We start from the raw sequence: 27,606 nt of genomic DNA on the forward strand, positions 1-27,606 counted from the left end.
TAATAACCTGTCCAGCTATGGATGTAGTCTTTGGCTTGTTCTTGTTCTCTCTACGAGACAGTCAACCACCTTCTGTCTCCTCGGAGCTGGATGCTCCTGCATCAGGCTCCCGGGGTGGCAAAAAGTCATGGCTCCGTTCCATGAGGTCGTCGACAGAATAGCCTGCTTTCTGTATCTGCGTTGCGTTGAGCCACGAACTGTCCTCTATCGGACGGTCCTTCCACTTGATCAAGTATCACAGATATTCTTTCCTGCGCGTGCGCCTAGCTACCTGTGTGTCAATAATCCTGTCGATCTTAAGGGGTTGTGCCGTTGGCATCTGTCTCATCCATGAACTTTCCTCACAACTGGTGTCCCGCGGTGGCTTTGCTGCTGTATTGTCTTCCGGATCAGCGACATAAGGGAACAGATCTGCCACGTTAAAAATGGGAGAAATACCGATCCCTGGTGGCAACTGTAGCTCATAGGCATTTGCAGAAAATTTGCGTATGATTTTGCAGGGACTGATCTTTTTAAATTTTAACTTGTGGATCCCCCTTGTAGATCTTCTTATACAAGGCCATCATATTCGCGCCTTGGAACGGCAGGTAGCCCGCCATGAGAACGAACAGTATGACGCCGCAAGACCAGATGTCGGCCTTCACACCGTTGTAGCCTTTCGTGGAAACGACCTCCGGTGCGATGTACGCCGGCGTGCCGCATGCCGTATGGAGAAGGCCGTCCTGCCTGAACTGCGCCGGCAGGGCGCTGAGGCCAAAGTCGGCTACCTTCAAGTCCCCGTTTTCGTCTAATAACAAATTCTCCGGCTTCAGGTCTCGGTGGTACACCCCTCGACTGTGGCAGAAATCCACCGCGCTTATCAACTGTTGAAAATACTTCCTCGCTTCCCGCTCTTTCAATCTGCCCTTTTTCAGAACCCGATTGAAGAGCTCGCCGCCTCTAACGTACTCCATGACGAAGTAAATCTTGGTCTTGCTCGCCATGACTTCGTAGAGCCGAACGATGTTGGGGTGCTGCACCAATCTCATAATCGAGATTTCCCGTTTAATTTGCTCAATCATCCCGCCCTTGAGGATCTTTTCTATGTCCGTGGCTTTAATGGCGACGCTCTGCCCAGTCTCGAGGTTTCTGGCGAGGTAGACCTTGGCGAAGGAGCCTTGCCCCAGCAACCGCCCTACTTCGTACCTCCCCATCAGAATATTGGACGCGAAGTTCATCTCTGCTCAGAGGAAAAAAGATCATAAAGCTCAATCATCTTCCCTGTATTGGGCATGTGCCATTTCTAAGCCAAGACCTTTATTTTCACTCTGCTCAGAGAAAAAGGATCATAAATCCGGTAGCTCAGCCATCTTCCATGTATTGTATCCCATTTCTAAGCCAAGACCTGTGTTTTCATTTCCTAGAAAGGTAGTTGAATATTCTATAAGCGGAACTGGGTAGTTGGTACCTCTAAAGCAAATGTGATGAGAGCGTCCTATAAATTCTGTATCAGTCGTTTTCAATTATATGATTATGAATGCTGAATATTTAAGAAAATGGGTTAACTTTTAATGGTATCAAGATATTTAAACCATAGAAATAGAAGATTTTATGTGAATCGTATGAGGTCACTACGGTCACTTTCATACCTCTGTTCTGCAACGTCCAAAATAAATGCCTTTGAATAACTTTTATGACCGACTTCGAGGAATCGAGAAATGAAATGTCAGTTTTTTTTCGAATCAATTAAAAAGAATCGGTAATTTTAAAATGAGTGGCGTAATCAGGTGGAGGAATTGATCGTCAAAAGTAGTTGGAATCTGGTTAAAAAAATTTCAAAAAATCTGGTAGAGGCAGTGTTTGAATCTTGTTTTTATCATAGAAATGGATTTAGCACCATCAAAAATGTCTAAAACACCTAAAATTTTGAAATTTAACAACTATAATTTAGATTAAAAAAATCCTTGCCATATTAAATAATAATTACTCTTTATTAATTGATTCAGAAAAAACTATACCAATAATTAAATAATAATTACTTTATTAATTCAGTCAGAAGCGGTACCAATAATTAAATAATAATTACTGTTTATTAATTGATTATTATATTATATTATTTATTAAAAAATATTTTTAAATATTAACCAAATTAGAACACGTTTCATAAGACATTTTACTAACAAAATTGGGCACAAATGGTTGTATGCTTCTGGTTGTCCTTTTATTCTCCTTTCGATGTCCAAGTTCGGAGATGTCTTAATCTTAGGCGGGCCAAACTCCTTTTTTTGTAATTTTTTAAGGGTAGATTTTTATTATTGAGAAAACGGATAAATTTTTATTCTTGAGAAATGAATTGTTTTAAAGAAAAAATATTTTGAAAATTAAATAAAATTATTATTAATATTAATATTATTAGTTAGATAAATTGATGACATTATGATTTAGATTTTTAAATAAATTTTAATGTTATTAAATAAAAAATTGGGTAATTATTTTCAAAAAGTAATTTCTATATTTTATTTTTTTTCCATTTTATATTTCAAAATATTTAAATATTTTGTTTAAGAATAATGTTGTTTTATTAGATTTTTTTTTTAATATAATATGATCATTAACTTTTTATGGCATACAGCGTTATTAATATAAGAACAAATTTTAAATTTAATAACATGTACAATTTCAATTTATTAGACTTTAATTCTTTTCTACCCATCTGTTGCTAAATATGTTTTTAGTGTCAAACAAATAATTTCAAAACTTGGAAAAGATACCTTAAGAGTGGCCATCTAAACAATCATATCATTCTTAAACAATTAATGTCAAAACTTACAAATGAAATTTTACAAGTTATCATCCACACAATCATATCATTATTAAACAATTAATATCAAAACTTGCAAAAAAGACCTTACAAATTGTAATACAACACTGTCATCTCATTGTCAAACAATTAATATCAAAACTTGGAAAAAAAACTTTAGAAATTGTCTCATCCACAACTTTTTGTCATCCTTACTATTGTTATATTGTTAAACTTGTTATGGCAACCGCTCATCACAACTTTTTGTCATCCTTACTATTGTTAAACTTCTTATGGCAAACCGCTAAAACATGCTTTGTTGATGCTATAAGCCATTTATTAATTATTAATATTACAGCACTACAATAAATATTCAACGAATTCACCCTTAATAGCATGCTAAGGCTTTGATATCAATCGACTTCCTATTCCATAGAATTGCAAAATGTTGTCAGGATCAACTAATATCTCCAAAGACTTTTAGGTTTACCACACGGTAGAAGGATTAACATGATATTTGATAAATACATTTTCACAAATAAACTATGCTTAAAATCTATATGATGAGTATAAAAGTAGGATAAAATTTTAATAAAATCAATTTGAGTGGTTGATGAAGATATTATTGAACAAATAATTGTATTAAATATCTTATTATAGTATATATGTCACAATCATTTAAAGTTATATAGAGAGATTTAATATACACTAAAAACACATGAAAATTAATCGAATAGATCTATTAAAAGAAAGAGGTTTCTTAAGTGTAAATGTAACACTCAATGATGCACCAACATTTATTTTTACCAAGTTTTACTTATTACTATTAATTTTGTTTTGTTTTAACCTGGATTGTTAAAACAATTACGCTGAAAAGCCAGAACATATGTTGTTAATTATTAATTAAAATAATTTGATCAGTTTGTAAAAGAACTGAGGAATCAGTTAAAATAACTCCTGAAACAGTTACAAGCAATTCCCCATCTTTTCCTTCAAATAGGAAAATGACAGAACCCTGAGGCGTTGGGGTAAAAGTGGTAGAAGGGATTATGTTGTGAATGGTCTTGGGGTAAAAGTGGTAGAAGGGATTATGTTGTGAATGGTCTTTCTTGGAGCTGGACAAATTAGCTAGTGGGAAAAATACCTTGGATAACAGCCGAGAGGTACGAGACTTGAGGCTGGACATAGTCTTGATGCCCAAGGTACTAAGCTATTTTAGCCACTGTCAGGAGTTGGAAGAGCTCGGAGGGGGATTCTAGATGTAATTGCCAGATCCATGGCTGGGTGGTGAGACCTTCCACGTAGGGGAAACACGTGCATATTTACAAGAAAAGTAGGGAAATAGATAAGTAGTGATTCTGTCACATCCCTATGTAAATACATAAAAGAATTTTTTTTTTAAATGGTAAAATTATATTACACCTACATGACCTTTAACGTAACCACTATTGCGCATAGTTTATCATTTTCTTATAGCTAATCAGAGGTGATATGATTTGGACACGTTTTATTTGTTTGACAATCTATACGGTTTATTGATTTATGGTTCGGCTCGATTGCATGGGTTACATGTGTAATAAAACGACAATCGGATTGCATGCCTTGTCCGACCCGTAGCCTTTTCCGGCATTGAGTTGTTGGCGGCATTTAAGTTTTCATGACAGCGATTTAACAGGTGGCCTGGCTCACCCGCTTGGCCATGTGACTCGCCGATCTTCGCACCCTCGGCCTTCACGCCTTGGGTTCCCGCTCTTTTCCTACGGTGGAGATCTAATGCCCAGATCTGAGGGCAGGGAAACGTCTAAGGGTTTGAGGCTCTTCATAAACCCTTAGAGCTTTGCTCGCGGCTCATTTGGTACTGGAATGGTTCTCGGGATTTCTCTGGTCTCTTAACACTTGGTTCCGTTTTCATTTATCGCCTCCCCTGGGCTTCATCAACAGCTCCGAGATCTTATGCTTATTCTTCAGGGACACTGTGCAAGTAATATATTTTGTTTTGAAATTAGACACGGTCTTTTTCGCTACAGATTATCTCCTATTTCCGGGAATTCGACACAAGCTTTGCATGCATTTTGTTAGGATATTTCGACACATAGGATATAGTTAAGTTCAACTTGGTCTAGTGTAGAGTTAGGTATAGAGTTAGGTAAAGTGTGTTTCTTTACCGTTGTACATTTTGTAACTTACAATCTGACGGTCACGATATGTAGTGATCTGACGGTTCACTCTCTCCTCGGTATTACCGACACTTGATCCGTGGCTTGACACCCGATTGATCCATGAGTTCTATTTAAAGCGCATGGAGGGTCATTGTTCGGGTAATCCGTGCATGAGAGAAGCTTATGTAAATTTTAATTCTTTGATTAATAAATTGCCTGTAGTAGCCACGTTGGCGCAGGCCGTGGACTGTTTCCCTCTTTGAGGGTTTTAACCACGTCAAAAATACTGGTGTATTGATCTGTGATCTGGTTGTGAGCGATCCTTTTGGTGTTCTTTCTGAGGAACTTACCCTGTAAATTCCTACATGGTATCAGAGCTATTTGAGGGCCGCGTCCGTTGGTGATCCAAATCTGAAGCCGGTAGAACTGCATTCGACTACCGTTTCCTAGATCTGCTGTTTCTGACTGCTTTCGGGCCGAGAGGACTGCTCTATTGTGTTCGGAGCATCTATTCCAATGAGGAACCCCTTTCGTTTCACGCGAAAAGGTTTCTGATAGCCCTAGCTGCGTCATTTTTAAGATCTGGAGGTATACAGTCTTTATTTGCAGTTTACTGTTATTTTCTCTCTGCTTATTTCAGTTTCGGTTTATTTACCTTTTTTTTTAACCGGATATATACCTTTCATTTCTGCATATGCTCTTTGCCCTACGACTCTGTGCGATCTGGGCAAATCAGAAACAGAAAGGAAGGATTTTTCTCATGCATATGCTCTTTTCCCTGCACCTTAGTGTGATCTCGGAAAATCAGAAACATTGAGAAAAATATTTAGTTTTTCGGCTAAAGCTAACTTTGAGCCGCAAGGTTCATTTTTTTAAAATATCTAGTTTTTTGGCTAAAGCTAACTTCGAGCCATAAGGTTCATTTTCTTTGCATGTCCGTGTTGGGTTTTGTGTTTTGTGTTTTGTAGGGAAAAAGAGCTTTCTCAAGGCAAGCACGCAAACCAAGGCCCCCCCCCTCTCTCTCTCTCTCTCTCTCTCTCTCTCTCTCTCAAATTTTTTGTATAGATCAATTGGTTCAAAGCTATTTTAAGAGAGTAGAGGTCTTGGGTTCAAGTCTCCATTTTGTGGGGGCGGATTTTTTCATTTCCGCACATTCGCGCACTTTGCCGGCAACTTCAACAATTTTTAAAAAAAAAAGCCATAACTTCTTCATCCGGAAGCCTTTTTCAGAGCCGTTTTTTTTAAAACCGCCTAATTTTTCGAGATCTATCCATTGGAACACTTACTTTCAGCATCTTCAGCTTCAGTTTTTAAAAAAAAATGGAAAGTCCATGCCAAGTCATTCTTGACAGCACTAACTACTTCCAATGGATATCCTACATGGAAGATTTACTTAGAAGTAAAGGTCTCTACAGAATAGCCACAGACCAAGAGAAGAAACCAAAAGATGAAGACAAGGCTGCAAAATGGGAAAATAGACAAGATCAAGCACGTGGTTTGATAGGGATGTCTATTTCTCCTGATCTTAGATTCCATATTGCAGAACTTGAGACTCCTTATGAAGCATTGGAACAAATCACTAAAGTTTTTGGGATTAAAAATGAAATTAGAGCCCATCAACTTGAAAATGAGTTGCTTACATTGGATCCTAATAATTTTTCTTGCATTGAAGATTTCTTGTCCAAATTCAAGACCCTTACATATCTCTTGGAAGGTGTTAAGGTTAAGAAAGAAGATAGTAACCTTATTTATTCCATCCTTACTAAGTTGGGACCAGCCTACTCTGTATTTGTTTCCACCTTCCATTCTACAAGGGAAGCTTTCATTTGTCAGGGAAAAGACTACAAGGCCCCTTCCTTTGACTCTTTTTGTGATTCTTTAATAAGAGAACAAGAAAAACTCTTACACCTTGGTCTTCTTAATCTTGGAAACTCTTCCAAGAAAGCGTTAGCCGCCCAGCAGCAACCAAATTCAAAGAATCCTAAGAAGTCATATCCTAAAAAGAATGGTCCTAAACCAAACAAGGGTCCTAAGCAAACTCACCCTCAAAATGAAAGATCATTTCAGCAAAATGATAAGACCAATAAAAACAAATGGAAGAAGACTGATAGACATTGTAACTTTTGTAATCGAGATGGCCACTTAGAATCTAAATGCTTTAAGAAGATGGAAGCCTTGGAAGCCGCAATGAAGAAACATAACATCCATGTGGAGCATTCTTCAACTTCAACTTCAACTTCATCTTCAGGAATGGCACTTTCTGCATGTCGTTGTCAATCATCTCAGTCTGGTTATGCATTAAATGTATCTTCTTCTTCTCATTCTCATGAGTGGCTCATTGATTCTGGAGCCTCTTATCACATGGCCAAAAACAAAGCCATGTTTTCTTCTTTAAATGATTGTAACACCAAAAATATATATGTTGGTGATGATAGATCTCTTAATGTTGTAGGGACTGGAACTGTTCATCTAGACAATGGTCAGTTTAATGATGTATTATGTGTTCCAACCTTATCCTGCAACCTTCTATCTGTATATCAGATAACTCATTCAGGTGAAGGTAAAATTGTTGAACTTTCACCTCATGATGTTGTAATCAAGGATCTAAGAGATCCTAAACAGATTCTAGCTACTAGTATTGCTGATGATTCCACAAGGTTGTACAAGTTTCACAACTTTGGGTCATCAAATCTTCCCTCAATATTTGTTGCTCATAATGATGAAGTGAGCAAACTTTGGCATGAGCGATTTGGTCACTTAAACTATCGCTCCCTTCAGCATCTATGTAAAGAAAATATGGTGACAGGTCTTCCTATGGTATCTTGCAGAGATGGTGTTTGTTCCGGATGTGTACTCTGAAAACATCATCGGGACAGTTTTGAAAAACGTGCCTCTTGGCACGCCTCAGCCCCTTTACAGCTTGTGCACAGTGATTTATGTGGTCCACTTCCTGTTGCTTCATTCTCTGGCTGCAAGTATTTCTTAACTTTCATTGATGATTTCTCCAGACGCACTTGGGTATACTTCTTAAAACTCAAGAGCGAAGTATTTAACACTTTTTTGGCCTTCAAAGCCTTTGTTGAAAAACAATCTGGACATCAAATTCTTAAGCTAAGAACTGATAATGGTGGAGAATATGTTAAAAACACATTCATCAACTTTTGCACCGAAAATGGAATTCAAATGCAACATACTGTTCCATACACTCCACAACAAAATGGTGTAGCTGAAAGGAAAAATCGCACCTTAAAGGAAATGGCTAATTGTATGCTGCAATCTAAAGGACTCAGTCTTAGTTTTTGGGCCGAAGCAATTAATTGTGCAAATTATATAATAAATCGCACTCCTACTAAGGTTATAAAGAATCTCACTCCAGAAGAAGCTTGGAGTTCCATTAAACCAGATGTAAGTCACTTTCGTGTTTTTGGAAGTGAAACATGGGCCCATATTCCAGATGAAAAGCATAAAGCTTTAGAACCTAAGAGTGAGAAATGTACTTTTGTTGGATATTCTGAAGATGTAAAAGGTTATAGACTTATTCCATTTAAGTCCAAAAATGTTATCATTAGAAGAGATGTAAAATTTGATGAAAATAAATCGGCCTGCGAGCCTAGTCCGGCGGATGTGCCACCTCTTCCTATCTCTTCTACTTTTGAAAACATTTCTTCTTCAGATGATGAAAGTGAGGATGACAATCCTCCCCCACCTTCTCAGGATCCTCAACTTCCAAGATGGGTCCGTGCTACTCGGGATGCAGCGGGTGATCTTGCCGGTGATCCTACAGATCAGCGACGTACACGTTCTCAGTTTGAAAGAGCCTCTTCTTTACTGGCTCAAGCTCCAGTAAATCATGATCCTGACACTTTTGCAGAAGCTTCAGGCCATCCACATTGGGAAGCAGCTATGAATGAAGAATATCATTCATTGTTGACAAATGATACATGGGATCTTGTTCCTCTACCAAAGGGATGCAAACTTGTTAGATGTAAATGGGTTTACAGAACCAAGTATGGACCAGATGGGAAAGTTGATAAACATAAAGCTTGTCTTGTTGCTAAGGGCTTTTCACAGGTTGAAGGCATTGACTACACTGAAACCTTCTCCCCTGTTGCCAAAATGAACTCTATCTGCCTTGTTCTTTCCCTTGCTGCCTCTTTAAAATGGGAAGTCCATCAGATGGATGTTAAATCTGCCTTCTTGCATGGGGACTTGCATGAAGAAATCTATATGGAACAACCCATTGGCTTCATCCAAACAGACTCTAGCCTTGTATGTCGACTTAAGAAATCTCTTTATGGTCTCAAGCAAGCTCCTCGGGCTTGGTATGCCAAAATGGATAGCTTTCTTTTAGAATCTGGCTTTTCTAGGTGTTATTCTGACAATACTGTCTACACCAAGAAAGTGGGCAACTCTCTTATCATCCTTGTTCTTTATGTTGATGATCTTATTCTTACTGGTAGTGATCCCAACCTTATAAACCATGTGAAGTCCAGCCTTAAAAAGAAATTTGAAATGACAGACTTAGGACACTTACACTATTTTCTCGGTCTTCAAGTCTTGCAATCCAAGGAGGGTATTTCCCTTTCCCAGTCCAAGTATGCTTGTGATATTCTTCGTCATTTTCACATGGAAGACTGTAAGCCAGCTCCTTCTCCCTTTCAGTCTAGAGTCAAACTTTCAGTCTCTTGTACTTCTCCTGAAGTTGACGCTACCTTATACCGTCAACTTGTAGGAAAACTCTTGTATTTAACCCATACTCGTCCTGACCTTTCCTTTGCTGTTGGCCTTGTTGCTCGTTTTATGCAAAACCCCCGTGAAAGTCATTGGAAAGCAGCTAAACGAATACTTCGTTATGTTCGAGGTACAGTACAGTTTGGGATTCATTACAGTGCCAAAGCAGCTCCTCTATTAGTCGGTTTCACTGATTCTGATTGGGCTGGTGACCCTGATGATCGGAAGTCTACTGCCGGTTATGTCTTCACTCTTGGTTCAGGACCTATTACATGGGCTTGTAAGAAACAGGCTGCCATTTCTCTTTCGTCAGCAGAAGCAGAGTATCGTGGTGCCGTGGAAGCTAGTAAGGAAGCCTTGTGGCTTCGTCAGATCCTATCAGAGTTTGGCTTTGAGCAGCAGCATCCAACCACACTTTGGTGTGATAATCAAAGTGCCATTCAGCTATGCAAAGATCCAGTCCAGCATCAGCGCAACAAACACATTGAACTACACATGCACTTCATCAGAAAGCTCATTCATGACCATGTTCTTGAAGTGCAATATTGTTCAATAGATGATCAGGTTGTAGACATCTTCACAAAGGCTCTCACAGAGGCGAAGTTCACTAAACTTCGATATATGCTTGGAGTTCAGGAAGTTGTCACTAAGGGGGGATAGGCTCTAGTGCCTCCTTCCTTCTCCTATTGTGTCATATTTGTAAATCCTTCAATCCTATCCCAAGTTGTTCTTAAGGGGGGATGTTAGGATATTCCGACACATAGGATATAGTTAAGTTCAACTTGGTCTAGTGTAGAGTTAGGTATAGAGTTAGGTAAAGTGTGTTTCTTTACCGTTGTACATTTTGTAACTTACAATCCGACGGTCACGATATGTAGTGATCCGACGGTTCACTCTCTCCTCGGTATTACCGACACTTGATCCGTGGCATGACACCCGATTGGTCCATGAGTTCTATTTAAAGCGCATGGAGGGTCATTGTTCGGGTAATCCGTGCATGAGAGAAGCTTATGTAAATTTTCATTCTTTGATTAATAAATTGCCTGTAGTAGCCACGTTGGCACAGGCCGTGGACTGTTTCCCTCTTTAAGGGTTTTAACCACGTCAAAATACTGGTGTATTGATCTGTGATCTGGTTGTGAGCGGTGTCCTTTTGGTGTTCTTCTTGAGGAACTTACCCTGTAAATTCCTACACGTTTAATCATGAGGTTTACTGCTAGATTGTATGCATCTATTGACTGTTGTCCCTCGATATTTGTCGTGTGCAGGTAAGGATTGTTGCAATGCCTCCTTTCTGCTTGCGGATTGACGAAGCCCAATGTTTCGACCTTCTCCGTCGCGTGCCAGGTAAGCAGATCGGCCCTAAAACCTGGTGTGAAATCTGAGGGTTTTTTTCCTTGATGTGCCTGAAACGGCTGTGATTTATACTTGTTCGCCTTCTTCTTTTGTTTCTTATGTTCACTGGCTTTCGGCTGTTTAAATTCCAAGCGAAGAATTCCAGAGGAGGTCCTCATGACTTGCATGTGTTTTCTCATATTCCCAGGTCTTTATGTTCCGGCTTACCCTGTTGGGTTATGAGGAACAGGCGGTTTCCCTTGCGCGGGATAAGCCTTAACCCTGTACAGCGGTTGAGTTATTCGAAGGCAACCTTGTCTTCCTATGTTTAGTCATTCAGATGCCACTGTTATATGTAAATGATGAGGCCGCTGTTGAACTGGCCGCTGTGTATGGACCCCTCTGGTCGAAGGGTGTTTTTATTTAGATTTAATGAATATATATTCAATTTGCTCTTTCAGTTCATCGCTTTTATTACAACTTGCTCTATAATTGTTGGTTCGCTTCTGGTCTTTCCTCGGATAGTTAAATGGCATGCCGCTCATACTTACAGTATGCTCAGTCCGATATTGTTGGCTTGCCATTCTGATTCGGTTAGTTGTTACGTCTAATCCTGTGAATGGTATGTATTTCGGTTCTTCCGCTACCACATAATGCTATTATCCTCAGGAATGGTAGTTGATTTTTTCCTTGCTACTCATTTTTGTTTATATACTCCTTACACAGTTACGGAATGTTGTATTACCAGCATATGGGTTTTTACCGTTACTGAGCTTAAGTTATAATAGAAATGTTGGATTGTTACAGAGTATACATATATATATTACCTGTTTTGAATGTACGTGCATACATGTGATTACTTACGCTGCCGTGTCCATAGCCACGGTTTAAGCAGTTTCTGTGGTTGCATTTGTTGTCCTTTGAATGGATACTAGGGAAACTAAATTTGGCTTGTGTTCCTTTGGTATCTCTTCTTAAGTTAATCATTCTCGAAATATTTACTTCTTCAGTACCGTTCGGTTAACTGTAATTGTTTCACTGTTAAAGCAACCTGTTTCGTAATATTTACCTTTTCGATGGCATTTGGTTATATGTTACTAATTCTCAGTTTTAAGTGAATTTTCTTGTTGTCACAGACTCGTAAAGTCTCTAAACTCTAAACTATGTTCACAATGTATATTTAGATGATTTGTCCAGCGGGTATTCGGTTAGGATAACCTGGCTGGCAGTCTAAAAAAAAAAGTAGCTTGAGGCCTTTTACATTCCTTCTTTTAATGGTGGATAACAAAGGTAATAAAAGATAGCCTAATCGTTCTTTTAATGCACTAACCACTCGGATATCCACCGCAGTGCTTCTGGTCCGACTCATTGTTTATATGTTTCTTTTTGTTGAACTACCATTAGCGTGTCAGGTTTTCTCTTTTACAGTTATCTGACATTTAAATGGTAATATTTGCCTGAATCAAATATATTACAACAATATGATATCAATGGGAAATTTTATGATGTAATGGTCTGCACTGTCAACTACTGGAAATTTAGCTAACAGTATGGTCAACATTCATTGTTGAACTAATTTTCCTTCAAATACTAATACGTACATGGTTCGCTAGAGTTGTATATATATGCATCAGAAGTTCACCTGCAATCCATGTTTGCTCTTGTCCACCCAACCTTGAGACCCATCGCTAAGACTGGAATCTCTCCCCGAGCTATCTTGCAGGCCTACAGCCCTCAACAAGATACATGCACCTTGTGCCTGGTTATCTGGTCCTTACCAGACTTAACTAGCTTGTTTTTCCTCCTCCTTCTGTCTGTCTCTACAGCCCAGAATTTTTTTGTCTCTGCCCCTTTTTCCCTTCGAGGACTTTCCCCATTAGGGAGGGTAGTTTCATTCAGTTTTCATAACTGATTTTCTTCTTCAAATCCTCCTTTCAGAGGTTGCCAACATTTCAAGAAGTATATATTTTCCAATATATATTTAATTCACAAATAAAATAATATGATTAGAGTTTTTTTTTTAAAAAGAACAACAGTCATTCAACTCTATCTCTTACTACAGTAAAATTCCAATATTTACATTTTCCAGGGTCATCACATCTCCCCCTCCTGAGATTGGACATCGTCCCGATGTATGATTTCCATAAACAATTCCGGGTAGGCCTTTTTAATGAGCTCTTCGTCTTCCCAAGTGGCCTCATCAGGCCCATAGTGCTGCCACTGCACTTTAACTTGGGTAATAGCTCGCTTCCGCAGCCGCACTTCTCTCCAGTCGAGAATGTTCAGTGGCTCGACCAGAACCTCGCCTTCCGGTTCGACCTGCAATCAACAACAATTCCAGTCACTTCCTGCCTGGGATAAAAGCTTAACTAGATCAACCAGATTAGTTCTTACCTGTACATCCTGCCATTTGATCACATGTTTAGGGTCGTAAACGTATTTTTTTAGTATAGAAACGTGGAAGACATTGTGGATCCTAATATGGCTTGGCAGGGCGAGTTGGTAAGCCACCGGCCCCACTCTTGCCAAGACCTGAAAAGGTCCAAAATAACGAGGAGCAAGTTTGGCACAACCGCTCCATTGCAGGGTGCTCCTTCTGGCTTGGATCCTCACAAAAACATGGTCACCGACCTGATATTCTTTGAACCTTCTTTTCCGATCTGCAAAGCTTTTTTGTCTGTCCTGAGCAGCCTTTAAATTAGTACGCACCCTTTTTACCATGTCTTCCATTTCTTTGAGCATTTCTGGTCCCAATCTTAATTTATCCTCAGGTCCACCCCAGCTTGAGGGTGTGCGGCATTTCCGCCCATACAAGACCTTAAAGGGGCTCAGTTGTGTTGATGTGTGATATCCATTATTATATGCGAATTCAACCAGGTGTAAATATTCCTCCCATTGAGTTGGTTTCTGCATTACACATGCTCTCAACATGTCCTCCACTACTTGGTTCACTCATTCTGTTTGACCATCGGTCTGGGGATGATAGGCTGTGCTGAAATTCAGCTGTGTTCCCACTTCAGTAAACAATGCTCTCCAAAAAGTTGACGTGAATTTTACATCATGATCAGATATTATTATTTTCGGAAGTCCATGCAGTTTGAACACATTCTGCATAAAAATATGAGCAATTTGCACAGCCTTATAAGTGGATTGCACAGGTATAAAGTGTGCTGCCTTACTCAGTTTATCTACCACTACCATAATGGAGTCATTGTTTTTCTTTGTCCGAGGCAAACCGGTTATAAAATCCATAGAAATAGTTTCCCATTTCCACTCTGGAATGGGTAAAGGTTGTAGTAGCCCTGCTGGATGCAAATGCTCCACTTTAATCTGTTGACACTCCAAACACCGTGCTAAGTATTCAGCTACATTCTTTTTCATTCCTGGCCAATAATATTCTTTTCTAAGTGCGGTGACCATTTTTTGGTACCCTGGATGTCCAGTATAGTGGCTGATGTGAAACTCATCCAAAATCAGATTCCTAAGACCATCTTTATTAGGTACATACAGCCTCTTATTATAATACAACATTCCAGCATCATCTAATTCATATCCCTGCTGAATTTTCCCGCTAGAAAGTTGTTGTACCTGCTGTTTTATTTGCTGGTATTCAGCATCTTGATCTGCTGCTGTTTTTATCATTTCAAACAAGGAATTCTTCCATTTACTGAACGAAATTTCATACAAGCACTGCACCTTCCGACTCAATGCGTCGGCTACACGGTTCTCCTTCCCTTTTAAGTGCTTAATTTCAAAATCAAATCCACTTAGAAAATCCGCCCAGCGGGCTTGCCTCGTATTTAAGGTAGGTTCGCTGAAATAATTTGTCAAGCTGTGGTGATCTGTTAACAACAGAAATTTTCTCCCCAAGAGATAATTGTTGAGCCTCGAACCTGCACCTTCCCATACACCCTCTCAGCCTTCTTTTCCACTCATTTTATCCACCAAGTTGATTAAATCATTGTATTTTAGTTTAAAAATGAGCTTTTGACATGGTTTTCTAACTACGCTGATGACTGTTGTTTGGTTTAGAATTTTGCTCAGACAGCTGCGGAAGCTTCTCAGTTTCCGCAGCCGATACAGGTTTCCGCAGCTGACCCAGGTTTCTGCAGCCAGCACAGGATTCCGCAGCTGTTTTGTCAAACACCATGCTACAGGTGTCCTCTCAGGAAATGAGCCACATGGGCAAGTTACAGGAGTCAAGGACATGGATCGTGTCCCTCTAGATCATCCAGCACGGCCATAAAAGCCCGCGGTCAAACTAGGGGCAAAGGATAGTCAACGGAAGTGTCCAGCGGTGGCACGGCTCTGCGTAGCTCTGTTTTTTAGCACGTGAAGCTACGTGGCACAATCCTTAGCCATGAAGACATCCTGGCAGCGCAAATCCAACAGCCATACCTCTCGGATTTAATAAACATGATGACAGTTACCTAGATCCGGGCTGAGGAGGATTCACGTGTCTCTGGCAGCGTGGTTAATAGCGTAGATTTAGTTAATCTGTTTTAGCTTTCTTTCCTTATAAATAATGCATCCATGAACGCTGTACAAGTTAATCGTTGTTAATGTAATTTGAAGACTGTTGTATTTCCCCACTGCACTTTTATGTTGCTGTTTAATATATGAGAAGACTGGTTTAAACTTCCGCGTGTAGCTGTTCGTTGAATTGGTTAAAGTGGCAGAGGGCCCCTGCTTACTGAGACCTTGTACAGTTGTCTTTTCACTTTTTGCATTGCTTTATTTCTGTTCATGTATATTAGCTGTACAGTTGTCATTTAAATTCTGCGTTTTATTTCATCATGTATATTAGCTGTACATAACAAAGCTTTTGATTTCTGTTGATTTACATTTTCGTTGCTGCTCTTTTATGGTTACAACTGATCAGTGTTTTTGCAGGTGTTCTTAGGCAGCCCGGGGCAATTTTTCACCTTTTCTTTCCATAACTATTGGCATACGAGATCATCTTGTCTTTGTCGCTGACTCTTGTTTTCTGAAGTTTGATTTTCAAGTACTGTCATTTCCTTGAGTAGCACATTTATTTTCTGCTCTTAGATATCATGCTATTCATCTGCTAACGGTTCCTTTCTATAATCAAATAACTTTATTAGGAACCAGAATATCACTCACTATAGCTTGATTTAGTTTGCTTTAGATCTCACATTGCTTGACTTGTTCATGACTGTTTCTCACAGGGTACATTAAGCTGAAAGGCAGAAGGTCAAGAAAGTTAAAGTAGTGTGATTAGTTTCTTTTATGCAGTTTAACTTCTTTTAGATTTCACATTGCTTAACATTTCATGATATCTTTTCACAAGGAAGATTGAGTTGAAGAGTTAAAATAGTGTGGATTAGTTGTTCTTACTTTTCATTTAGTGTAGATTTCACTTTCATTTTCATTCAGCAACAAAGATACTGGGCCGATGTCATAGTTCATTGTTTGATGTCTTTATTTCTTTTGAAGAATTGATTTCATTGCATTTATTTTAAAAATCTTTCTTTCTTTTAAGTTTTGAAAATCACTTAGAGATCACCATAATCATCCACATTTCACTTGCTTTATCACCTTTTCATCATCTCACAGTAGGAAAAGATAAATTCAAAAACAAACTTAAAAAAACTAAAAACGACAAAAGACTAAGGAATTGGTTATCTAGTACATACAGTACACTTCACTTCGTCAGTTTACGAACCCCGGGTTGACATTATAAATAGCAATTTAGATCACACTAAATTGACCAAACAATAATTCCGCCACATCTTCAGTGCGTGTATAACGACTGCTAATTCTAAGTCGTAGGCAGAATATTTCTGCTCATGTTCCTTTAGCTTTCTTGATTCGTACGCGATCACTCTTCCTTCCTGCATCAATACACCGCCCACACCCTCCTTACTCGCATCAGTACATACCACGTAATCCTTATTAGGATCAGCTATACTCAAGATGGGTGCGGTGGTGAGTAAATGTTTAAGTTTCTCAAAGCTCCGCTGACACTTTGAGGTCCATTTGAATACCGTTCCTTTTTTTTGTAAGGAGGTGATAGGGTATGCTACCCTTGAAAAACCTTCCACGAATCTTCTATAATAGCTAGCTAGCCCCATAAAGGACCTGATATCCGCCACATCCTTTGGTACGGGCCATTCCATTATAGTCCTTATCTTTTCAGGGTCCACTGCAATCCCCTCTTTTGTGATTATATGGCCTAAGTATTGTATTTCCTCCCTGAAGAAATCACACTTGCTGAACTTAGCATATAGCTGATGTTCCTGGAGAGTTTGTAGCACTAATCTAAGATGCTCCTCGTGCTCCTCCCTAGAACGAGAATATATCAGAATATCATCGATAAATATCAACACAAATTTATCCAAGAACCTATGAAACACACTGTTCATCAAACACATAAAGGTGGCAGGTGCATTGGTCAAGCCAAAAGGTAGCACTACAAACTCGTAGTGCCCATACCGTGTTCTGAAAGCTGTTTTAGCGATATCTTCCTCCTTAATCCTAATCTGGTGATACCCGGATCGCAGATCGATCTTAGAGAACACTGTTGCCCCCTTCACTTGATCGAAAAGTTCATCAATCCGAGGTAAAGGATATTTATTTTTGATCGTGAGCTTGTTCAGCTGACGATAGTCTATGCACATCCGAAGAGTTCCATCTTTTTTCTTGACAAATAACACTGGGGCTCCCCATGGTGATACACTGGGGCGAATATAATTTTTGTCTAGCAGCTCTTGCAGTTGCATTTTTAATTCTGTTAATTCAGGTACGCTCATTCGATAAGGTGCCCGCGACACTGGTGCTGCCCCCGGTGTCAATTCGATGGTAAAGTCTATATCTCTCTTAGGTGGCAGCCCAGGTATCTCCTCTGGAAAAACATCTGCAAATTCTTGTATTACGGGAATATTTTCCAGCGTGGCTGTTTTATCCTTTTGATTTGCATAGCCTACCTGAATGGCATAAATTTGACATTTCTTTTTGATACATTTAGCTAGTTGGGATGCCGTGATCGGCCGGATCTGCACGGGGTGCTTGATCCCTTGCAGTTCCTGTTTCTCCCCAAAGTCATCTTTATAGTAAATGGTTTTCGTCTTGCAGTTTACTAGTGACCAGTGTTTTTCTAGCCAATCCATCCCAATCAGAATGTCATATGAACCCAAAGGAAGTACATTCAGATCCACTACTATTGGCTGTCCTGCTACGGTTAAAGAGCAATTATTAATTTTTTCCAGGACCCGTCTCTTGGCCCCCATAGCTAGCTGTACCAGCCATGGATTCCTGAATTTTTCAGATTGTAACTTACACTGTTCTACTATCTTTGGGCTAATATAACTTAAAGTGGCTCCTAGATCAATGAGAAAAGCTATAGAAAGATTCGAAATTTTACCTTCAAATTCCACCATAGTCGGCTGGTATTCCGCTTGACGATCATCCAGGGCTGCGTTAATCCTTGGTACGCTACGTCCCACATCCCCAACGGTCGATACTTCGTGAATCTGGGATATCTGATCAGTACCCTTTCGCTGCGGGCAGTTTTTGACGTAGTGTGGTCCTCCACAGCCCCAGCATTGAACTGGAGGTCTGGCCATTCCTTCACCCTCCGGCCTAGTAGGCTGTTCACTCACTCTGGACTCACTGGTTGGCCTAGCCCTGAGTGACCCTCTTGCTACAGTTCTGCTGTTCTGCCCTTTGCCAGCTCCCTTACTACCATTGCTGTGACTTCCTTTACTATTCCCAACTGTTTTGTTACCTCTTCTTTCATTCCATCTTTTATTTGGAGCATCTCCTCTCTGTTTATTCTGCTGGTAACAGATTCTAGCCTTGCGGATAGCTTCATCCATTGTCCTAGGATTGTCAAACTCGATCCTTTCTCTTATATATAGAGGTAAACTGCTAACAAATCTTTGCACCTTGGCTTTCTCCTCCTTAATATAGGGCACATAGCGAAGCAGGGAGGTAAAACGGTTGATAAATTCGTCCATAGTCTGCTGTCCCAACCGTAAATCATGGAATTCCCTTGCTTTTTCATCGTAGAAGCGCTCGGTCAGATATCTCTCTTTGAAGTATTTCTGAAACTTTTCCCATGTTATGGTCCGTTCGCTTACCCCCTTGACGATCTTAACTTCCTCCCACCACAGGGTTGCTTTACCTTGTAACTGGAAGATGGCCAATCGTGCCTTCAGGTTGTGGTCATATTCATACAACTGGAAATATTTGTTCATGTTAATTAACCATGCTTCAGCCGCTTCTTCCTGTTCCCCATCAAAATGTGGGGGTTTAATTTTTCAAAATTCTCCCTGCAGCTCCACTCTCTGATGTTTTGAAGTCTGCTGTTCGAGTACATTATCAGAATGGTCCTCCTTTTCTTCTGAGTTTTCAGGTTCAGTTTGATAGTTTCGTTCTTCTGTCATCCTCTGCTGTTCCGCACTAGGATTAGCTAGTGGTGGGTTCTGCCTATCCGACAAACTCTTCAGAATTCTTTCTTGTTCCACCGACAGTCGTGCATTATCCTCTCGTAAACGTGCCATCTCATTCTTCAGCTCCTGAAGAGTTTCTAGTATTGCAAGGTTTGTGTTACGTGTCTCCTCGCCAAGCTGTACCCACAGCTCTGGGTTGTCCCGAAGATTTACTGCAGGTTCCTGACTTGCCATCGATCTATGCCGAAGCGCTGCCGGCTCTCTGCATATTCACTGTTTTCTATCTGTTAGCTATTAGTTGTTATTTCCCTGTGTCTCACCCCTTGAAATGGGACAAGAAAAGGAGTTAATTTAATTAACTCTCTAACTTACAGATGTATGAGATGGTTATCTGTACATTTTAAACATGTTGTTCCAGAGGCCACAGTATTGTAACCATGCTCTGATACCAATTTGTCACATCCCTATGTAAATACATAAAAGAATTTTTTTTTAAATGGTAAAATTATATTACACCTACATGACCTTTAACGTAACCACTATTGCGCATAGTTTATCATTTGCTTATAGCTAATCAGAGGTGATATGATTTGGACACGTTTTATTTGTTTGACAATCTATACGGTTTATTGATTTATGGTTCGGCTCGATTACATGGGTTACATGTGTAATAAAACGGCAATCGGATTGCATGCCTTGTTCGACCCGTAGCCTTTTCCGGCGTTGAGTTGTTGGCGGCATTTAAGTTTTCATGACAGTGATTTAACAGGTGGCCTGGCTCACCCGCTTGGCCATGTGACTCGCCGATCTTCGCACCCTCGGCCTTCACGACTTGGGTTCCCGCTCTTTTCCTACGGTGGAGATCTAATGCCCAGATCTAAGGGCAGGGACACGTCTAAGGGTTTGAGGCTCTTCATAAATCCTTAGAGCTTTGCTCGCGGCTCATTTGGTACTGGAATGGTTCTCGGGATTTCTCTGGTCTCTTAACACTTGGTTCCGTTTTCATTTATCGCCTCCCCTGGGCTTCATCAACAGCTCCGAGATCTTATGCTTATTCTTCAGGGACACTGTGCAGGTAATATATTTTGTTTTGAAATTAGACACAGTCTTTTTCGCTACAGATTATCTCCTATTTCCGGGAATTCGACACAAGCTTTGCATGCGTTTAATCATGAGGTTTACTGCTAGATTGTATGCATCTATTGACTATTGTCCCTCGATATTTGTCGTGTGCAGGTAAGGATTGTTGCAATGCCTCCTTTCTGCTTGCGGATTGACGGAGCCCAATGTTTCGACCTTCTCCGTCGCGTGCCAGGTAAGCAAATCGGCCCTAAAACCTGGTGCGAAATCTGAGGGTTTTTTTTTCCTTGATGTGCCTGAAACGGCTGTGATTATACCTATTCGCCTTCTTCTTTTGTTTCTTATGTTCACTGGCTTTCGGCTGTTTAAATTCCAAGCGAGGAATTCCAAAGGAGGTCCTCATGACTTGCATGTGTTTTCTCATATTCCCAGGTCTTTATGTTCCGGCTTACCCTGTTGGGTCATGAGGAACAGGCGGTTTCCCTTGCGCGGGATAAGCCTTAACCCTGTACAACGGTTGAGTTATTCGAAGGCAACCTTGTCTTCCTATGTTTAGTCATTCAGATGCCACTGTTATATGTAAATGATGAGGCCGTTGTTGAACTGGCCGCTGTGTATGGACCCCTCTGGTCGAAGGGTGTTTTTATTTAGATTTAATGAATATATATTCAATTTTCTCTTTCAGTTCATCGCTTTTATTACAACTTGCTCTGTAATTGTTGGTTCGCTTTCGGTCTTTCCTCGGATAGTTAAATGGCATGCCGCTCATACTTACAGTATGCTCAGTCCGATATTGTTGGCTTGCCATTCTGATTTGGTTAGTTGTTACGTCTAATCCTGTGAATGGTATGTATTCCGGTTCTTCCGCTACCGCATAATGCTATTATCCTCAGGAATGGTAGTTGATTTTTTCCTTGCTACTCATTTTTGTTTATATACTCCTTACACAGTTACGGAATGCTGTATTACCAGCATATGGGTTTTTACCGTTACTAAGCTTAAGTTATAATAGAAATGTTGGATTGTTACAGAGTATACATATATATATATTACCTGTTTTGAATGTATGTGCATACATGTGATTACTTACGCTGCCGTGTCCATAGCCACAGTTTAAGCAGTTTCTGTGGTTGCATTTGTTGTCCTTTGAATGGATACTAGGGAAACTAAATTTGGCTTGTGTTCCTTTGGTATCTCTTCTTAAGTTAATCATTCTCGAAATATTTACTTCTTCAGTACCATTTGGTTAACTGTAATTGTTTCACTGTTAAAGCAACCTATTTCGTAATATTTACCTTTTCGATGGCATTTGGTTATATGTGACTAATTCTCAGTTTTAAGTGAATTTTCTTGTTGTCACAGACTCGTAAAGTCTCTAAACTCTAAACTATGTTCACAATGTATATTTAGATGATTTGTCCAGCGGGTATTCGGTTAGGATAACCTTGCTGGCAGTCTAAAAAAAAAAGTAGCTTGAGGCCTTTTACATTCCTTCTTTTAATGGTGGATAACACAGGTAATAAAAGATAGCCTAATCGTTCTTTTAATGCACTAACCTCTTGGATATCCACCGCAGTGCTTCTGGTCTGACTCATTGTTTATATGTTTATTTTTGTTGAACTACCATTAGCGTGTCAGGTTTTCTCTTTTACAGTTATCTGACATTTAAATGGTAATATTTGCCTGAATCAAATATATTACAGCAATATGATATCAATGGGAAATTTTATGATGTAATGGTCTGCATTGTCAACTACTGGAAATTTAGCTAACAGTATGGTCAACATTCATTGTTGAACTAATTTTCCTTCAAATACTAATACGTACCTGGTTCGCCAGAGTTGTATATATATGCTTCAGAAATTCACCTGCAATCCATGTTTGCTCTTGTCCACCCAACCTTGAGACCCATCGCTAAGACTGGAATCTCCCCCCGAGCTATCTTGCAGGCCTACAGCCCTCAACAAGATACATGCACCTTGTGCCTGGTTATCTGGTCCTTACCAGACTTAACCAGCTTGTTTTTCCTTCTCCTTCTGTCTGTCTCTACAGCACAGAATTTTTGTCTCTGCCCCTTTTTCCCTTCGAGGACTTTCCCCGTTAGGGAGGGTAGTTTCATTCAGTTTTCATAACTGATTTTCTTCTTCAAATCCTCCTTTCAGAGGTTGCCAGCATTTCAAGAAGTATATATTTTCCAATATATATTTAATTCACAAATAAAATAATATGATTAGAGTTTTTAAAAAAAAAAGAACAACAGTCTTTCAACTCTATCTCTTACTACAATAAAATTCCAATATTTACATTTTCCAGGGTCATCACAGATTCCGTGTTTAATAATTATCAGTAGCAGAAAGATTAGTTGCATTATTTTATGAAATGAACAGGTTGACATGTTAATGAATTACTAGTAAGACTCTGTTAATGGTAATATTAGGCATACTGTCTTTCATTACAATTTCAGTACAGTCGGGTAGCTACAGACATCATTGCATGAAGAAAAAGGTAATGACAAGATTTAATTTCCATTTACTGAAACAAAATGCATTAGCTATTCTAAACCTTAAGCAAAAGAATAAATCATTGTAGTAGAGCAGCTATTCATGTTATTTTCTAATTATAAACTGTCACACTAAATATTTAATAACCTACTAAGTTATTAGACCAGAAACCATATTCAATCAATCCATAGAAATTAACATGTATTTATTTGACCATCTTAATCAAAAGAAAGCATACTGAGAATGTCAAGTTGGAAATAATTAATTCCTACTTTTCTATGGTTGTAATTTTCTATTTGAGGAGTTTGTTCCTACATAATAGGAATAAGTTAGAATATAGTTTCTCCTAGTTTAGTGTGTGGTTGAGAGAATCTCTCAACCACACTACTGTACGTCTAAGATAGCATTCCTATCTTAAGACTATTGATTGTATAAATATGTGTGTAATTTCCTCATTCAATATTAATAGAATATATTATGGAGTGTCTGTAATTTTATCTTGGTATCAGAGCCTGTGAGGGCCTAGACCCTCCTGGGCTGGGGGAAAATAAAGAGTTTAGTATATGTCCATCATTTTTTTTTGGTCTGTTCAAGTGCTTGAGCGGCTGATTACCGAGAGGAGATAAGGAAATTGCGTGGAGGAGAAGCGTGAATTGTGCATCCAAATTATGCAGATCTGTGGAGATCTTAGTGCTTGGTGGAGATCTTCATGCTTGTTGGATTGGTTTGTGGCTGTTGTGGAAACTTTCGTTGCTGCAGACCTGCAGATTGAAGTGTAAAACTTGGCCTCAGAAGTGACGAGGTACTGGTGGTAAATTGCCCGTACAGGTTGCGGAATTTGCTGGATGAGACTGTGGTTCAGGATAGCCCCAGAAATATTGTGCTGGACAAGATTCGGAGCATGAATCCTCTAGTTTTTATACAAGGTGTGGTAAACGGAGCATACAATGCTTCCTTTTTTATAACAATATTCCGAGAGGCACTTTGCCATTATTCTGCTCTGTTTGATGCATTGGAAACCACTGTTCCTCGATACAATCAGCAGAGGTTTTTGATAGAGAAAGAAATTTTTGGCCGAGAGATCTTGAATGTTGTTGCATGTGGGGCAAAATGGTGTCTCTAACGCCTGGAGTTCTGTTGAAGCTCTTACAGCACATGAACACTGACGTGAAAATTGGCGGCGATTACCGAAAATTTTTGCTGCAGATGACGAGGAGGAGCTGTGGCCCAATCATGGCTTCCACATCAAGGTCTCTGATTCGGTGCACGCAACGTATGCGGCCCTAGCTGAAGAGGATCGCCACCTCATCCTCGGAGACAAGCTGAGGCTGGGTCAGTTCATCTGCATGTCGCGTCTGGAGACTGGTTCACCTCTTCCCATCCTACGTGGCGTCAGGCCAGTCCCGCGGCGGTAGCCTTCAGTCGACATTGGGAATCCAGAGGACATCTCCGGTTCGAATCCGCTCGGCTCCCTATTGGAATCGTCGTGGGGCAGCGACAATTCTTCTGTTAGCTCTCGTAGGTCCGTTGATGGAAGCCGGAGGTCCTTCGACGGTGGAGGAGTGGCGGCCAAGTCTGGCGTTGGATCTCCGCGGCTCAGCCAGCGGAGGAAATCTATAAGTTCTATGGAAGAGAAAGCTGCTGGTTTTAACAAAGTTGGAGATCAGGTGGTCAAGTCCTGCAAAGACAGAGCTTCCAACACCGACACCATGCGGCAGCCGAGGAAATGCAGTGAATGCAAAAGAGGCGGAATCTAAGAGCCTCAGATGATGCAGGCAAGGAATTCCACGACTTAAAGATGTGAAGGAGAAAATCACTCCGAAGACTACTAGCGTCGATTCTATTTCTCAAACAAAAAGTCTCCTGGTAGCACTATATCAATACAAAAGACACGAAATATAGCTTCTTCACCATCAAAAGTGGGAACTGAATAAGGAGCTATGAATGCAGGGTGTATTATGCGTGGCAGGGATGGACTCAGCGTGCTGGATTTGTACAGCTTCCTCTGGTATGGGAACTGTTGAGACCCTCTGAGCACCGTTTGGCTGAGCTCGACACTCTTCTCTGGGTCTCCGAGATCATTGTAGAAATCGTAGTCATACACTCTGTCCCATTGTCATACATCTACGCTCTCTGTTCATTAATCTCCGGTTTATAGAGATCTGTACGCTGGACCGAAGTTTTATTTCTCTGTGCACTGGTGCGCACTGAGCCATGAGCCTCAGGAAAGTGAATTCTGTGAAGAGTCTAGCGAAGCTAGATTCGGTGAAGAATTTAACGAAAATGGTTCGAGGGTTGGGATCATCTCAATCTAAAGGGAAGCATCATTATAGATCAAACAGTTTTGATTGTCAGGAGTGGCCCGAGTATCTGAACAAAAAGGGTTCCCATATTTCCAGAGAGGATGAAATCCCTGAAGGATGCTTGGCTGTTTATGCTGGGGAAGAACGCAAAAGATTTGTGATTCCCACTGTTTATTTATCGCATCCAATCTTCCTTAAATTGAATCTGAGCCTTGCAGCTGCTAAGAATAGCGATTGCGATGAAGGTGCTGATAGAGGCTGCTGAGGATAAGGTGCAAAAATCATTTGTGAAGGAGGAGGCCGTGACTGTTGCACTGGCAGAAGAGGAGACTGTTGAACTTGTGGAGCAGGAAGAAAACCAGACACTAATGAAGCAGCTCTTGCATTAGGAACTCTGATCCAAGGAGCAACAACACTCAATTTTCTCCACTATAAATTCCTTGTGGACGATTAGAGACATCATTTTGACTATCTGCTGAAGGGATCGGTGAAACAAACTGCATCGAAATCTGTGGAGCTTGAGTAGGAGTTTGGCTTGAAGGTGGATTTGCACTGAGCGAGCTTTGCTATTGTCGAAATGTTTTTTAAATTCTCTGATGATGTTGCAATATATTGATTAACTTTCATGACAATAATAAAAAAAAAACTAGTTGTAATTTAAGTGACATTAGTATGACCAACTATTGTCACAATGTTGAGTGTGTTGGAACTGGTCATTCCAACACTAAGCAAATTTGCAGGGAATGGTGAACACATGAAAATGAAAATGACATCAATTGGAGCTACATCAGAGATTGGAGGATGATCGAGATCGTGTTACAGATTGTTAGCGAGCATGAGGCAGTATGCTTGAAAACAGTGACTAGCCTTGATACTGTGAGTAGGGGAAGTTGCATTATGTTGCGATGCCAGGAGAATTGCATACTGAAATGCGATGGTGGATTGGACCGTGCAGTCCTGGATTACTGTTCTTGAAGGGAAAATTGTGTTCTCTTCGTGTGGCTGTGAGTGCCTATGTTCTGGTTTCTTTATCAGTGGACCCCTCACAGATGAGGTAAAGGAGCAGTGACAAAGTTTATGATGGACAGCAAAATAGATGTTTGTTTGAGTTAGTATGGTTTGTGGAATAGACTCCCTAGCATTTTATAAGCAAGTCCAGTTGTTGTAATAGTCATTGTATGTACCCAGAAACTCCAAAATGTGGAATCAGATGTAAGATTTTTTAAAGGCATCTGAAAGTTCGTGGTGATCTTAAAACCACTTTGTAATGGTTTATGGTTGGTGGTGAGCCAGAAACCATCTTTTGTCACTGTAAAGTGATGGTTGGTGGTGAGCCAGAAACCATCTATATAGTCTTTGTGACTGAAGTGCCTTTGTGGCCAGCTTGCCTTTGTGGCTGAATCACCTATGTGGCTTGAGGTGCCTTTGTGGCTGGAATCGTGGATGTCAATGCGTTGTTTGACAAGTTGAGCGAATCTTTTGCCTTTGTGGCTGTGTGTACACGAGAGCTTTGTGCTCAATTGAGCAGGTGGACTGCAGAACACCTGGCTCGGACTCAGATGATTTTTTCTGAGTAGAAGGGGATTGGCGCGTTTTTTGCGCTGATAGATAGGAAGGCCAACTGGCGCGTCTGTTAGGCCATTAATCATGCCAATGGGCACGGGTTTTTCGTTAAGGATCGCGCCAATTCACCTTCAAGGGGATCTGCGGGATCAGAGAAGTTCTGGATCTGTCCGAGGGCGGCAGATTGTGTTTTTGGAGGTTTTGTACATGCAATTCGCCTGATGGTGGTGGATTTGACTATCATGACAAGTAGTCATTAAGGGGGGGAGTTGGAAATAATTAAATCCTACTTTTCTATGGTTGTAATTTTCTATTTGAGGAGTTTGTTCCTACATAATAGGAATAAGCTAGAATATAGTTTCTCCTAGTTTAATGTGTGGTTGAGAGAATCTCTCAACCACACTACTGTACATCTAAGATAGCATTCCTATCTTAAGACTATTGATTGTATAAATATGTGTGTAATTTCCTCATTCAATATTAATAGAATATATTATTGAGTGTCTGTAATTTTATCTTGTCAAGCTATGGAAATCTCATTCAAAAGACGATATTCAACATTATCCACTTCAATTAGTCATGGAGCTCTGACCAGAGCTGTACAATACCCAAGCTAAACTTAGCCCATCAAAACAGAGGTCATCAACCCAGAACTCTAACAATGAAAATGGAGACAATAATAAAACTCAATTATAACTGCCCAACATTGTATAGCCGTGTGCTAAATAAGTGCTTATAGGC

The 27,606-nt window shown here is 40.0% G+C and overlaps 1 protein-coding gene across 1 annotated transcript in view; it reads right to left on the bottom strand.

Annotated features, from left to right (window-relative positions):
- Positions 1-512: 512 nt before the first annotated feature.
- LOC149243308 (CBL-interacting protein kinase 5-like) overlaps positions 513-27,606 on the bottom strand; it is a 163,488-nt gene continuing 136,394 nt past the window's right edge. The window contains exon 2 of the mRNA XM_089371173.1: positions 513-1,384. Within this exon, the coding sequence (XP_089227299.1) occupies positions 513-1,217 (705 nt within the window). The 5' untranslated portion in view covers positions 1,218-1,384. The remainder of the gene's footprint in view (positions 1,385-27,606) is intronic.

This window comes from Pinus tabuliformis, chromosome 8, assembly GCF_031772625.1.
Source record: "Pinus tabuliformis cultivar Carrire ecotype Pingquan chromosome 8, CPIR1, whole genome shotgun sequence".
In the NCBI taxonomy this organism is placed as follows: Eukaryota; Viridiplantae; Streptophyta; class Pinopsida; order Pinales; family Pinaceae; genus Pinus; species Pinus tabuliformis.